The sequence below is a fragment of the Dipodomys ordii genome, unplaced genomic scaffold (genome assembly GCF_000151885.1).
Source record: "Dipodomys ordii isolate 6190 unplaced genomic scaffold, Dord_2.0 Scaffold82, whole genome shotgun sequence".
Classification (NCBI taxonomy): domain Eukaryota; kingdom Metazoa; phylum Chordata; class Mammalia; order Rodentia; family Heteromyidae; genus Dipodomys; species Dipodomys ordii.
Window position 1 is genome coordinate 12,079,562 of NW_012267298.1, and position 15,893 is coordinate 12,095,454.

At 56.1% G+C, this 15,893-nt stretch overlaps 1 protein-coding gene across 1 annotated transcript in view; it reads right to left on the minus strand.

Annotated features, from left to right (window-relative positions):
• Positions 1–336: 336 nt before the first annotated feature.
• Tsnare1 (t-SNARE domain containing 1) overlaps positions 337–15,893 on the minus strand; it is a 51,155-nt gene continuing 35,598 nt past the window's right edge. The window contains 6 exon segments of the mRNA XM_013025142.1: positions 337–1,105; positions 3,354–3,565; positions 3,607–3,730; positions 5,847–5,919; positions 7,644–7,653; positions 13,510–13,658. Coding sequence (XP_012880596.1) covers positions 579–1,105; positions 3,354–3,565; positions 3,607–3,730; positions 5,847–5,919; positions 7,644–7,653; positions 13,510–13,658 — 1,095 coding nt within the window. The 3' untranslated portion in view covers positions 337–578.

Genomic DNA, 15,893 nt, shown 5'->3' on the forward strand with positions numbered 1-15,893 from the left:
CCACCCCCATACAGTGCTGAGTAATATATATACATAAATATATATGCATCTATTTACAACAGATATGAAATAGGAAAGAGATGGCTCCAGGCCCACAGTTCCTTTGGGTCATAGTGAAGCACATAGCCCAGGTCCTCTGGGTCTGTACATCCCCACAGAGGACAGGGCTTTCAAGATAGCTATTCCATACTCTTCTTGGCAGCTGGCCAAGCGGTCACTTCCAGGATCCAAGCCAGGGGGGCCCCAGTGTCTCCCCCTCCCCCAGCCAGCCTGCCTGTAGGGCGCTGGCCCCTGTGCCCAGCGGGCGGTGGCAGCTGCGGTGGGCTCCCTGTGACTGCCCCTCAGCCCCTTCCTGTCCCTGGGTAAGCCAGGGCCCCCCGGGCTGGTGCTCCAAGGCGCCCACCCGCAGGGTGCCATAGCCACACAGGCCAGAGAGCGAGGAGCTCCCCACCACGAGGGTTGCCATCCTCTCAGCCTCCCCGCTCCGGGAGGCCCAGACTCCCCTCTTCTCCCCCAAGAGGGGTTGGAGTTCCCATCGCCATCCTCCGCTCCACTCCGTCAGTGCCCCAAGGTCAGCCCTACACCTCTTCTTCTACCTTCAGGATCATTCCTGAGAAGACTTCCAGGCCTGGGGGAGATGCCGGAGAGCCTCTGGTGGGTCTGTGGGCCACACAGACAGCAGAGGTGCTGTCTGGGGCTGAGCATGAAGCTTCCTGAGCTGAGACCCCTGTCACCAGCCGCCCCAGGGTCAGGTTGAGGGCCAGCCTCCGGCCCTGCCCAGCCAGCTGCTGCAGCAGCTGGTTCTGCTTGGCCATCAGTGTGCTCTGCTGTGACCAGGAAGCCAACAGGGTACCCCACTGCCCATGCACGTCCAGCAGCCATTGCGCAAAAGCCGATGCCTCCGGTGGTGTCACAGGGGTCCTCCCAGAGGGTGAGGGCCCGAAGGTCCCCAAGAGCGTGGCCACAGGGGCTGCCGTGGCTGGAGAGGAGGCAGGCACATGGGTGACTCGGTGGAAGTCCAGGCTATCAGGCTCGGGTGGGCGGGGCCCATCCAGGGTTCGCAGAGGTAGCCACAAGCAGGTGGGGGCCTCATCCTCCTGGTCAGCTGGCAGGAAGACAGGAAGTGTCAAACCGAGCAGGCCAGGGACAGGGACTGGGGGGTCTCAGCACTGAAGCTGGTCAGGGCACGGTCTGCAGTGAGAGTGGTGCGCACCTGGCAGGTGAGGCAGCTACATTCCATAATGCAAAGCAGTGCTCTCCAGCAATGCCAGAACAGCACCATCCCAGCCTCACCTACCCATCTTCTAGGGGCCTGTGCGGCCCTCCTCTTGTCCACTCATCTTCCTGTGTCCACCTGTCCACTTGTGTTCCCCTTCTTTGTGTCTCCCTTCTCCCCATGTGTCTCCCTACCTGTTCACCAATGGTCCAGATCACTTTGATGTACCCATCTTCCTTCTGTCCAGCCATCTACCCACTGTCCATTCACTTATGCATTCATCCACCCACCCATCCTGCTGCCCATCATCTGTCTGTGTGTCCCAAGAGACAGCTCAGGAGGAGCAGGGGCCAGCTTATTTAGGGAAGTAGGAAAAGTCCCACTGAAGAGACCCTGAGAACACAGGCTCTCAGATCAGCTCTTGGTCTCCACAGCTCTGTGGCCCCAGGTAAAGCCCTTTTCTCCTCAACCCTCTAATTCCTAATCTACAAACAAAAGGCTGGGCTCAGCTTCCTAAGTGTGGGGTTTCTCTGGGTGTGACAAGTTCTGACCGACCTGGGAAAGGTCAGACTGGCAGGAACAGGGCACAGGGGTGACCTTTGGAGGTTTGCTCTTGCTCTGGCTAGTGTATGGCTTGAGTACCCAACACATTAGTCTCACTGGTAGCCTCCATTTTCCACTCCAGAGGCATAAGCCAATCTTGGGGAAAGGCCTGGCTGCTGCCCCCATAATCAGAAGGAGCCCTGTGTGGGTTTCAGAAATCCTAGCTTGCCTCTGCCCCACCCTGTCAATGAGTCCTTGGACTGGTCTGGAATCCACCAGCTGTCATGACAGGCTATTGTTGGCAACCCTGACCTTGAGTCTGTCTCTGACAGAAAAGGTACAAACATCAGCGCTCTCAGCCTCCACTGCTCATGCCCTCACACACATTCTTGCTGAAAGCCAGCCTGGGTCTGTGGCCACCCACCCAACATGAGATCCACCTTGTCTAGGCCTGAGCTTTTCCCGATTTGTCTACTCTGCTCTCTTCCCTTGCTTCCCAGGGCAACCTAGGGACCCCTCCAAGCACAATGGCTACCCCTCTCTTCTAGGCACAGCTAACACAGACGTCCACACGCCAGGCCCAGGTGGCTTCTGTATCTTCACCTTGCCCCCAGTAGAGTGCATACTCTTGTGGGTAAGCCCTCCCTGCCCTGGCAGGCCCAGGGAATCTTCTAGCCCCCATTAGCCTCACTCAGCACACTGGATGTTCACTCTGCCTGGGTTCTCGGACATACATGCTGAGTCAGGGCCAGGGCAAAGCAAAGGGGTCACGATGAATCAGACCTCTTCACACCAGGCCAATGTCCCAAACTGGCACAGGCAAAGTCAAGCCTTTTGTGGCGGCCACAGGTCAACAGGAGGTCAGCAGACGACTCTCAAGACTACTGAGTCCAATACAGCCTAGAAGCCAACGTAACCCAACTGCATTCCAAGTGCAGTCCCTGCACAGCCTCCGGCCCAGGTGAACGCACTAGCCCCTGCAAGCAGCAGGTGAAACGGAAGAGACTGGCATACCCAGCAGACCTCCAGAGACACAGGAGAGCCCCAGGGGTATCCTGGGGTGGCACAGCCAGTGAGGGCCACATGCTCAAGTCTCAGGAAGCACAGCCATGCAGGGAGACCGATCCCCCGACTCTGCTAGTCCACCTCCACTGTGCAACTGCTTCACGGGCCCAGAAGTTAGGAACCAAAGGGAGGGGACAGCCAAGTACAGATAGAGAGCACCTGGCACCAGCCACATGGGCACCCCAGAGCATGTTGCAGGCTCCTCTCCAACCACCTGCAGGGCTTGAGGGACAAAGGGACATGCGGTAGCTGGCAGAGCATGCACATGCTATCTTGCTTGGTGCTGGCAGTCCATTCAGGGAGCAGCTATTCTGGCCCTAATGATATCACCAAAGTTGGTCCCAATGCATCTGGTGGGTTTTGTATTTATATCAATGGGGTCCCTGAAGACTCTCCTAAGCCTCAGCCCAGGGTCCACAAAGCGGTCTCCTGGGACTCTAATACTTCCCAAGCCCCACTTGGGAAGCAGGCACTGGCAGTGGCCAGTACAGTCTGGCTAGGGATGGGCTGGTGGGGGGAGCCCGCTTACTTTGCAGGGTTTCTACAGCCTGGCCCTTGCCTTGGGGTGCTGGTGCTGGAAAGGTCTCGGCCACTGTGTGTGAGGACGAGGCCAGGGGCTGGGCTCTCGACAGCTTCCTGCACACAGCCCCTCGCAGGCCTGGCACTTGTGCTTGAGGTCGCTCAGGTCCCGGTGACAGTAGCCCAGCGTGTTCACGGCCTGCGGGATCCTGCTCCACACTCGGTGCACAGCACCCCACACTGCAGCGACAGTGACAGGCCACCCTCTGCACAGCACCTCTGTCTCCTTGCGCATCTTGGTGCGGGAGTGTGAACCTGGCAGCAGGCCTGCCTCAGCCATCGCAGAGCTGGAGCTTGGCCTGCTTGGGGCCTTCTTGCTGTTGGACCCTGGAAAGGCACCAGAAGCAGAGCAGTGGGCAAAGCTGTGGGAACACGCCAAGACCCTCACAACAGCCCGTGCTGCCTGGGGCCACACCATTCTCCAAGCTCTGCCTGCCTGGTCTCCAGCGGCTTGCCTAAGTATCCCTGTGGCAGGTCAGCCCTAATTAGTCCCTCTTCCCACTGGGAGGCAGTCCGTCACGGGGACATCTGGGGTGGACAAGCCATTGTGCATGCTGCACATTCCATCTGTCAGCCAGTCTCAAGTGGCAAAGGCATCAGTCGCTACCTTGAGAATCAACAGCAAGTGAGGGGCAGGATGAGGACAAGGTAAGTTTTAGGGAGGGAGGGCTGTCACATGGAACAGGCCTTGGGGGAAGCCTGTTTCTGGAGGGGAAGTGGGGACGGGCTAGCCTTGGGCTATTTGGAAGCACCCACTCAGGAGCCTGGCTCAAGCCCCACCACCTAGGGGAGCAGTGAAATGGGGGAGAATGCTCAGGATACTCAGCTCCCAGCTAGAGGCAGAGGCTGGTCCCACACATAGGCACAGATAAGGCACAGGTGTAGAGAGCTGCGTGCAGCCGCACCTTAAAGATGGCGCCGGCTTCCGTCCTCCGCCTTCCCGATGGCGAGTGCTCTCTGTGGTAAACAACTCCTTATATGGCTAAGGCATAGACTCTGGCTTGCTTCCGCGCACCTGGACCTAATTGGTGGTTCCCACGTGGCGTATCAGGGTTGGCTACCCAGCGGGTACTTAGGGCTGTGTGGGATTCTCCCCGGGGTCGGTCAGTCAGAAGAATGCTCAAAGGTCCTGAATAAACTGCTGAGAGAAGAGCTCGGTGTTGCGTCTTTCTTGCTGGTCAAGATGGACGCGACACACAGGCGTGGGTGGGCAGCTGAGACCAGAATCCCAGTCGGAAAGTGGCAGGGTCCTCCTGCTGGCCAGCTCAGACTTGTACCTTGGGCAATGGCAGCAAGGACCAAGCCAGGCTGAGTGAGGCTGGCACCTTTGGGACAAGGGGATGTGCCTGTGCGCGTAGGCTCCTCCAAGGCCCCCTGCCACAGGAGGGAGACAGAGGCACAGCAGGAGCGAGGACACCACTACTATCACGGCAGTGCCTGGCTAAGAAAGAACATACCATACGTGATGTCCAAGCCAGACTTGCCCTCAAAGGAAACAGTCAGAGCGTTCGGAGACCCTCACTTTGTACCCTACACCTAACTTGCTAGGTGGGTTATCAAGACTGCGTTAAAACCATCCTATCTCCTCATTGTACCAATACAGGTGGTCAGCTCCTGGCCAACCCTTCGTGGTGAAGTAGGGGAGGTCGCAGGAGATACACAGAGAGGTACAGGCAGGCTGGATCCACCTCTTCTCCCCAAAGCCAGCCGTGGGTACCAAGGTAAGCCAAGTAGGCAGGCCAAGGAAGGGGCAGGTCTGAGCAGTGACACCTGGCTGCTCTGGCCTGTGTTCCTCTTCCAGGAAAGGCCCGTCTGCAGTGAGTGAGGATGGTGTCACTTGGGCCTTCAGTCTCTCCTGCTTCCTACTACCCAAGGCAAGGCAACCCAGCGCCCTAGTGGAACAAAGTAGGTTTCCTTGAGCTACAAACCTGCGGCCCCTGTTCTACTCACACCAGGGCCACAAGGGCTCTTCATGTCACAGGGCCCACCCTGGGGAAGGGACTGATCCTGCCTCCCACATCCCCAGGACTTTCAAGGCTGTTCAGGGAAGGGAAGGAGTATTCAGGACATCCTTCCCTGGACAGGCTGTGGCTCCCCAACTACCGTCCCCACTTACCTGCCTACATGGGCACACGCATTCTCTAGGGCCAAACAGACCCAGAACCACCATGACAGCACCAGACTCCCAGGGGCCAGACTCCCAGGCTCTATCAGCTTACATCCCCAGGGCCATAGCTGCAGTCACGCCCCTTCCCTAACTAGGGCAGCAGGCCCTCACTGTGGGGTGGGGTCTCTGGGCATAGCAAGACCCAGAGTGGACCATGTGGTGACTGTGCAGGACGGGAAGGTGGAGAGTGGGCACTAGGCCCCACCCTGCCCATGTCCAGGTGGCTCCACCAGGCACCTCCAGATGGCCGGTGGCCAGAGTCAAGCAGGTACTCACCAATGGCATCTCCTTGCTCTGGCACCATGGAGCCCAAGTCCCCAATGACTTGGTTCACGTCCAGCAAGCCACTCTGCATGTTAGGAGCAGGGGCATGTGCAAAGGGAAGCCCAGAGCCTGACGTCCCTTAGAGTCTACCTGGTCTGCCCCTTCCAGTCATAGGAGCAAGCTGGGCCCAGAACAGGAAGGCAGGCAAGGAAGAAGATCTCATCAAAGGCAGAGCAAGATCTTAGTGCTCAGCACCTCCCCCAGGCCAAGCCCAAGACACTCAGCATGCAGGGACCACATGCCCTTCCATGAGTGCAGAGGCAGCGGGAAGGGCAGCCTCATCTAGGACACAACGTCCTGGACACTGGTGGGCTCAGCAGGGAAGCCAGAGCTCATCCAGAGAGGAACAGTCTGCCTGCACCATCTGCATGCCGCCACGATGGCGCGTCATGCTGCTCTCTCACCTCTTCCAACCCCACCTGTCCAACTTTATTCTAACTCCTTTTTCCAGCAAAGTGGCCAAGATGGTCATGAAAACCATGTGCTAGGGCTGTGCCAAGGGCCAGGCTCATACTGTCACCTTCACACCTGAGGAGAGGTTGAGGCACCCATGGGACAGAAGAGGACAAAGGAGGGATCAGGCCTTAGAGGTCCTCTGACCTCCCTGGCCTCTGGACACCTGGATTCTCCTGAGCACCACCGGCAGAGGTGCGCTCCTCTTCCTGCCTGCCATGAGATGCTGGGTGAGGCGGTGTCCTGAAGCCAGGTCTGCTCACTTACCATCCACAGGCACCAACCCTGCCAAGTCTCACATGGCACCAGGTGTATTACTGAGTTCAAGCCCAGGCTGGGGTAGTTCTTCATGTCTGCTGAGTCGGGCCGCTGCCCCAGCACACCCGCCCTCTTGGAGCTCATCATGGAGCTGAGATTGATTTTCGCAAGGGTCATTTCACCCCACTGCAAAATATTACAGGGAAATTCATTTTCTTTTTAGGAGTGTTCTGGGAAATGAAGCAATTAGCATGATCTTAAACCGACATGTTCTATCAATTGCAATTCAATTACTGGGCTTAAATATGGTGAGTCGTGATGGCTCAGAGAGTAGCTGTGGCCAGGAAGGAGGTGTGTGGGGCTGGGGGCTCAGCTCAGCTCCAGTCTACCTAACAGCACAATGGGGCAACAGAGAGAATGACTGGCACCAGCCCGGGCAGTTTCTAGGCTCCTGTTCCCTCCACCTGTGCTAAGAGTGAGGTCCCTGGCTCATGATCCACCCAAAGATGGACATATCAAGGTCACAAGCCAAAAGCTTCTGGCTCAGTTCAGTCTCAGACCCATTGGCCCCAACTCCACAGACTTCCAGGTTACTGATCCAAACCTATCAGAGGTTTGGCTTTTTTTTTTTCTTCTGGTATTGGGGTTTGAACTCAGAGCCTTTCGAGCAGGCACTCAACCACTTGAGCCATTCTAGCAGCCCTTGTTTTCTTCATTATTTTTCAGATAGTCTGGTACGTTCTTGTCAAGGACAGCTTTGGACCCTGACCTTCCTACCTCTGCCTCCTGAGTACAGGCTCATAGAGGCATGCCATCACATCCAGCTTCTGGCTGAGATGTATCTCACTAAACTTTTTTTCTTGGCTGGCCTCTAACTGATCCTCCCTATCTCCACCTCTCAGGATGATTCTTGGAACTTAACTGCAGCTTTGGCGTGGAGACTTCCCACCTTCTCGTTGGGATGCCATTCTCATACCACTGACTATAGCACTGCTCAGGTGAGCCAGTGTGGGTACTAGCACAAATCCAGCCCCTGACCTCCAGCTCTCTGTGTGGGCTTCCCACACACAGACCCAGGATCCCCTGGCAAGATCATGGATCGATGCACATAAGCCATCTTGGACAAAGGGGAGTCACAGTTGGAAAGAACACCCTGACCTTTTTAGGGGAGTGGAGAGGGGAAGTGGCCTTACTGCGGAGAACTTCCCTCCCCACAGACCCTGAGCAGGATCAGTCTGGCCCCTCTCCTAGCACATTGGGGCTGTGGGCAGGGTATGGACAGCCTGAGCTGTAGATGTCTCACGTCCAACTGACGCCCTTGCCTCTCCTATGGTTGTGCGGCCTTCAAGAGAGCTCCCAGCACTGCTGAACCACAGGCACCCCAGCCCTACCAGCCATGTCTCAGTAGTGCACTGCTGGGAGGTCAGAGAGAGCTCCTCCTGGGCTCCCATGACCTTGGGCGGCACGGGACAGGCTGGCCCTACCAACCACCCGGATGCATTCTACTGGAGCCAAGAATGGACTCTTTTTTCACCATCACTCATGCTCCAGGGTTTCCTGGGGTTGTCCCATTCACCCTGGCCCCTAGAGCAGAGGGAGGATGAGGAGTGGCATGGGACCCTAAGTAGCATCAGCAGAACATCTGGGTAGGTGCCACAGGCCTGGGTGCTGGCCCTGGGCCTGTCACTGACAGTGGGAGGCAGACCCTGCTACAGCGTGGGGATGTGGAGCTGGTCCACATAGTCACTGGGCGCCTGGGTAGACCTCAGTTGCTGGTAGGTGCTAAGTCCCAGATACACCAGATCCCATCTGGAGCCAGGGTGTCAGGTAGAGCAAGGCCAGCTTGCAGGCCCCAAGGCTCCCCTGTCTCAGTCCTGGGCTTTCCTGGAGGAGCCCTCTGGACCAAGCACCCTGGCCACCACCCTTGAGGCACAGGTGCTGCAGCTATGTGCCCTGGCGTGGGCAGAGAGGGAGCAAGGGAGACAGAAACATCTGAACTTAGTAAATGTTTAAATCATGCAATTATTTTCTGATTGCTTCTAAAACTAGAACTCATTAAATGCTCTCACAGAATCTTCTTTCCATAGAACTTTCTCCTATAAGACACAATAAAAGCTCAGTGTGAGTGTGTGTGTGCGTGCATGTGGTGTTCCCTCTTCACTTTAAGGAGGAAGAGAAAATATCACCACTACATTTTTCTCTATCACACAATCTCTTCTTATAATTAAGCTCTTGGCAACCATTACCTACAAAGGAACTGTTCCAGTTAGTGAACAGCTGACTTGTATATTCATTCATTCATTCGTTTGATTCTCCCTTTACCTGTGGTTAGCATGGGCCACATCAACCTCACCCTGAGTGGGGCTGGACACACCCACTGCCAAGTGGTTAGCGCAGCAGGGCCTCCAGCCCAGACCTTCCCAGACTTCCCCTTCTGAGAATCTCTACATTCAGTCCTGGGCCTTCGGGGGCCTGCCACGTAGCCATGGCGACAAAACAGCTAGTGTGCAGAAAGCCTGCACCTGGGTCAGGTGAGAGACCTGCTGGGGAGCTCCCGCAGGTAAGATGGGCTTGGCGTGGGAGACAGGTGCACAAGACAGGCTGGCAGAGCAGCAATACAGTTCCAGCTTAGATAGCTGGATGGTACCCTGTGGGCCTGCCACACACAATGGCCGGGGCCCAGGGCCACGCCCACCTCCCCCACTGCCCAGGGGCAGGTGAGGGCTCCATCCACCACCAGAGTGCTGTACCTCTGTCAAGGCTAAGTGGCTGGATGCCTAGGCTGACCTGTTTGTGCTCTGGGTCTAGGGTAACCTTGGCTACATAAGCCTCACCTGACGTAGGGGCTGACTGAGAAGCAGCTATGAGAATATCACTGTTGGGGCAGCCCAATTCTAACCTCAGGCTACCTGTGCTCGTCCCCACCCGGCACATATGTGCTGTGTGACACTGGCTCTTGTCGCATCTTTGATAAAACCAGAACACGGGAGCACGCACTGGGCATGCCTCCACAAGGGGCTGGGAAGATGTGTATGAATAGCAGCAGCAGAGCCATTATTAAAATGGACACTTCACAAGCCCACCTCTCCCCCCACCCTCTACCCACCCTGTTGCTCACCCACTCAACAGATACTCACAGCTAGAAGAGACACATCACTACCTCCATAGGCTTCCATCCTAGGGGAGGAAGATGGATGGTTACCAAGCCGTGGGTGTGTAATAAGCCTCCAATGGAGGAGGATCAAGGCTCCAGGTGAAGGGACAGCTGCAGAAGGAGTTGTCATGGCCTCTTGAGGAGGCCAGCAGCAGTAGAGGAAGGAACACAGCCGGCTGCATCTCCCAGAGAGCCATATCAGTCCACCACATGCTCTTCCTGCAGAGCTATGGGACACACCTGGGACACACCTCCCTGCGCAGAGCCACGGACCCTCTCCTGGGCCTAGCCTGGCTTTGCCTCTGAGTAGACTGCAGTTTCCTCAGATACCTGAGCAGCAATCTAAGAAGTCTGAGTACATACAGCAGCCATGCTGTGGGGAAGCCCATGCTACAGATGTGAACTGGTGGAGACAATCCAATAGACAGACCCTACTGGGTTCTTGTAGACCAGGCATCAGATGCAGAATAAGTAAGTGTCAGGGAGCTTCCAACCTCTAGTTGTTCAAGTCACCCTCAACTCAAGTCTTCCCACCTCAGGCCCCAGAAACTACAAAGTAGACACAAGCCAGCCCAAGGAGTTGCCTTACAACTCCTAATCAGCACTCCTGACAAATGGCCCACCCAAGCATAAAGTGTGCAGGTCAGAGCAGGAGAGGGCGCCAAGGGATACACCTGCACTCAAGTTGGAAAAAGACCCATGGGGAGCCAACAATGTCAAGACCAAGCCCATCATGGAGGCTGGCCCCAAGGGTCCTCAGGCTGAGTACGATCGTGACAGATCAGCTTGGAGCCCCAACCTACAGCTTCTCACTCAGCGCTTAATTGGACCTGATCCCGGCAAGCCAAGATCTACCCCACTGTTCCTGGACCACTGACCCCTTACAAGCCAAGATGCCCTCCAAGAGCCTTTTTTGTTCCTTTTTTTTTTGTTGGTCATGGGGCCTGAACTCTGGGCCTGGGTACTGCCCCTCAGCTCTTCAGCTCAAGGTGAGCGTTCTACCACTTGAGCCATAGCGCCTCTTCTGGCTTTTTTCTTTTTGCTTATGTGGTGCTGAGGAATTGAACACAGGGCCTCATGCATGCTCATGCATGCAAGGCAAACACTCTACCACTGAGCCATCTTCCCAGCCCCCCCCAATAGCCTTTTGAGGATCCATTACATTGGCTGACTGACACATGAGCTGTCTAGGCTGGTAGGCCTTGAAGAAAGCATCATAGATCAGCCTACTTCACAGATAGAATGACTGAGGCAAGAAGCAATTTATGGGCAGCCTGCTACTTTACACAGAACTAGGATCTAAAGCCAGTCACTGCATCTCAAGCCTAGCCATTTGTCCCACAGATTCTAGGGAGGTGGAGACATTTGACTCACTGAGTGACCACCCACTCTAAACCCTCCCACATCTGAGAGCTTTGGAATTTACATTCAGGAGCCACCAAGATTAGATCACTTTGTGGTCTGCCTCCAGGAGATACTCAGCTTACAGAAAGGAAAAATGGCTGAAAGCCATGGGGCACACTTGGTCTGTGTCAGTTACGACCCACCCTGGGCCCCTTTCCCTATCTGTCCACCCCACATCCCACATGTCTGTCGATGCGTCCTCTCTGTTCTGGCAGGAAATATGAGCAATCTGGACCAACAAGGAACCAACCACATGGACACTCACGGCGGTCACTTCCTCTCTCATGGCTGGGCTTGCTGGGCCCTCCCTCCATCTTCCATCTCCAGAGCTGCTGTCACCAAGACCTGCTGCATACTGGGGGAGGGTTCTGAAAGGCTAATAACAATTTGTGCCCTGTTTTCCCCATTTTCAAAGACCAAAGGGAGTGAATGATACAGGGAGAGGAGCATTCATGACAAATGCCTTCGCAGGCTCCCACTCCATTGCTTCTTCCAGAGCTGGCTGCACACTGGCATGAGGGAGGATCCATGTCTTCTGCACAGCCCCCACAGCGGAGGAGGAAGCCAAGGCTGTAAAGGCAGGACTGCTCATGTCTACCCAAGGCCCCAGCCAAGCCCAGTACAGATGGGCTAAGAGAGAACTGTGTTGAGACAAGCCCAGGCCTGGATTGAGGATCCTGTGGGCTGTACACAGGCTGAGACCCTCAAGTGAATTCAGTATGGCCCTGCATTGGCCTCAGGCTGGCTCCATCCTGCACTGAACAACTGTAACAGCCTTTGCCTGGGCCCCCTTAGCCCTGGGAAAGCCATTGGCTCTGTTCACATTCACCAAGCAGAACCAGAGAGCACTGCCCAGGGCCCCAGGCTGCCATGTAGGAGTCCTACTGAAGAAAGGGGTAGCAGTGGAGACCACCTAGGCCTCTGCTCTGTGGAACTTCATCCTGGGACCACTGCAGTGCACCTCATGTGCACACAAGGTGTCTGCCTGACACTATCCATCCTATTTCAGGAGACTGAAAGTGACCCTGGGTGGTCGGTTCCATCCACAGGCTCAGGATGAGGGACTCCCTTCCCCAAAGCACAGCAGGGAACGCTATGACCACCCTACTGTCCCTGCTGAGCCATCGTGAGCCCAGAGGTGAACAGTCACAGTGCTGGATTCACCCTGGCCTGCATGCTGCCTCCCCTGGCCACTGGCCCCCATAATCAAGTGTCACAAGAGCAGTCTCTGTGGCAGCACATGCTCCTATTCCCATTGCCTTCCTGCAGCCCTGCTGTGAGCCTCTCCCATCCCCCAGGGACAGGTCAAGCCTGTGCTCCCCAGGACTGTCCTTGGAGGCTGGATTTGAGAGCTCCAGGGGGGTAGACTTGTGGCCTCTCCTGGGTCTCCCAGGGTCCTAGCCACACATTTGCTCCCCTGGGGAGACCCTACTGTGCCAACAGAGGACCTAACACCTGTGTGTGCTGAGCTGTTCTCTGAAACAACCATCCAGCCAGACACAGCTCCCAGCAGTCTCCCACCAGGATGCTGGGACCCACGTGGCATCCCTTTCAGCAGCTTGAGGACAGGACAGCTCCTGGAGGCAGGCAGTACTGGGAAGCAGTCCTGAGAAATAAGCACCCCTCCACCAGACAGAGGTGGGAAGACAGCAGTCAGGCTGGGGTGACTGAAGTGGGTGAGGGATAGGGGCTTGACTTCAGTGCTCAGTGGTACGCACCTCCTTCCAGGCCTGCTGGCTGACCATTTGGGAAGTATGGGATGTCTTCGCTTTCTGTAAGGGTCCACTCTAAGGGCCATTTGCACTAGAAGCCCAGCTTCTGGGTGACTGAGGGCAGGCAGGCCCAGCACCTTTTAGATAAGGAGGCCCAGAGGGAAGGAAAAGCACACTCTTGGTCATATACACTCAGGTCCTACAGCCAGCAGAGCCATGTCCTGCCAACAAACTGTTCTGCGCACTGCACTGCAAGGCACTCACTCTCATATGTGCACCCCTCACCCACATTCTGTAGCTGAACAGCTCTCAGCTAGCAGTATGACAGACCTGCGAGTCTTGAGAAGCCACAAGCAAGGTACATGGAGTCCCCACACCCACGACTGGCTCCAACAGCTCATCCCGACACCTGCTGTAAACAGTACTAAATTGCAGGTTCAGCCATGTGCAGTTTGCTTAACGACCAGAAAACCATCCGCTGGCTCCAAGACTCCAGGCTCTCCCCAAAGACACCTGACAGCCAGACAGGGCAGTTCAGTCAGCCCAGGCCAGGGCTGAGTGCACTACAGCAGGCTGACTCTCTGGGTCCCACAGTCCCCAGCCAGCACCCCACACACACTGCGTCCAACCTCACAGCCTTATCTCCACCTGAAGGATGGCTTCCAAATTCTCCTCTGTGATGTCTGGAGGCGGCTCTTACTCCTGGCCCTGCCACCTGCTATGACCTTCACTGGAGGTCTTCTCATTGTTGGCCAGCTCCACAAAAGGAGCCCGGAGGCTCTGCTGAGGATGCAAACAGGACATTACTACTCACACCCTTGGATCATCCTGGACCCCAGGCTTGGTCTGTCTTCTTCCCTAGACCCAGCAGGACACCTCTGCCCACAGCTCAGGGTGAGAAGGTGAGGCTCGAGGCACACCTGACCTGGGCACCAGGTGGTAAGGCCTGGAAGCTAGTGTGCCCAAGCTCTCATCCACAGTGCTGCAGGAAAGAGACTGGATCACAGGGCTGCTATTTGCACTGACAGAGATGTGGATGCTGGATCCCTGCCCTAAGGCCCATATCTCCATCCCAGGCCTGGCTAAAGGAAGAACCCAGCAAGCTTCAATGGTCATGCCCTCAAGCCAGGACTGCCATGTCCTGGGCTAACTTGGAGCCCAGGGACACAGCCCCAAGCTCAGGTACACACATCCCACATTCCCAGCCTCTAAGGAGGCACAGCTTTTGTGAGCCCTCAGGAACATGTCAGAGACACAGAAGTCCACCTTCATATTTGGAGGCTGTGGACCCACCACAGGCCCAGATAAGGAGCTGGGCACAGACCCAGCTGCAGCTACCGGCAAAGGCTCAGAAGTAAGCCTGGAATCATATAGCAGGGCAGGTACCACTGGGGAGGGGCTTCAGGGAGTTTTCAACTTGCTTTTATCCTTTCACTGAGTTCTTAAACTCACATTTTTTTAATTCAATAAAAGTGTGCACTTTCTCTCCCCTGAACCCCATTTGCTCTCTAGTGGGACAACCTGGCATAGTTTTGTGACTCTTCAAGGCAGTAAGCAGGAAGAACAGCTAGACATCAATCTGGTCCTGTGCACTGGACAAATGCGTAAGGATTCTCTGCCAGCCTCCTAAGTTCATCCCAAGTGTAGAGGCCATGTCTGGGTCTCTGACCTACTTCCCTTCACTTGGACCCCACCAACCCTAGCTAGGAATTAGCCCTGCTCTGCCCAAGACAGCTCCCTGACATGGGTGCTGGACAGTCAGAGGGGTATAGCTACTAGCCAGCTCATGCACCCCAGGCCCTCAGCTATTACTGGCCCCCAATGTAGGTGGCTGGAAATGGAAGCTGAAAGACAAAACTAGAATTCCACCCAGAACTGGCCTCTGACATACCCCCTCTCCTTTTCCCTCCTCCTCCCCCAGCCTGCTGATGGCTGGGACCTATCCCAGACACCTGCAAGGGGACTGGAGAAACTGTAGCCTGATTATATTCTGCCTTTTCCTCATTACAGGAAGATTCTGTGTATGCCTAAACAAAGGCCACCTCGCACCCCAGGGCAGCTCATGTTGGCTGTGTGCAAAGTGCTGGCCAATCCTACGCCAGAGGAAGTGTCTACAGGCAACCATGTCTTTTGTGCTGCAATCAAGTCCCACCTGGCCTTCCCATGCCCCTGCACCGAGGACGGTGCATTAACAGTCAGGGCCCAGGAGGCTCAGTTAGGAAGACAAAGTCCGCTTCAGCACTCATAGGAGGCCCTTCTGTCAGCAGAGCAGTGAAGGGCAAGACTCTGGAATGCAAGTGGAAAGATGGAGCGTTAGCGGCCTGCCTCCCTCACCTTCCTTTCTGGCACACTTAGGGGGAACTCAGGGTGCTCTGTGGCTGCAATGGGAGGCTAGGTGGGAACCCAAGTGCTCCTGGACCCAAGCTGGGCCCTGCTTCTCCTGTCCTGGCGAGAAACCACATCAAGGGGCACACGGGGCTATGCAGCTGCAGCCTCCTGTGAATGAGTCCCCACGGCCTGCCTGAGGATCTGATGATGGAGCCACAGAAAGACTGGCACATCAGCCACTCCACACATTCCCCAGGACCCACAGGTGAGGTGGCCACTCTCACCTAGACAGGAACGGTGGAGCTGCCCTCACCATTTCCTTTCCCACGCACCCGGTGAACATGGGGAAGTCACAGAGGCCTTCGCATAAATCAATACGTGGATAGATGAATATAAAAGATCTAAGAAATCTGTTGACAAGCTCTTCTTGTCCAAGTCAGTAATTATCGCCTCCATTCCCTTTCCTGTGGGTGGAGGAAGTGTGCAGGGCCCTGCAGGTGGGGGAGGAAGGCGCTGGCCCTGGGCCAGGCCCCACTCCACAGTGCCTCCTGCATTGCACTCTTCCTGAGCTTTCTGGGCACCTAGAAAGACCTGCCCAGCTGGGGAGGCCAGGAGGAGGCGGGGGGGGGAAGGGGGGCGGTGGCATGAGAGGGAGGGTGGCACGGGAAGGGAAGGTCCTGCCTCAGCACA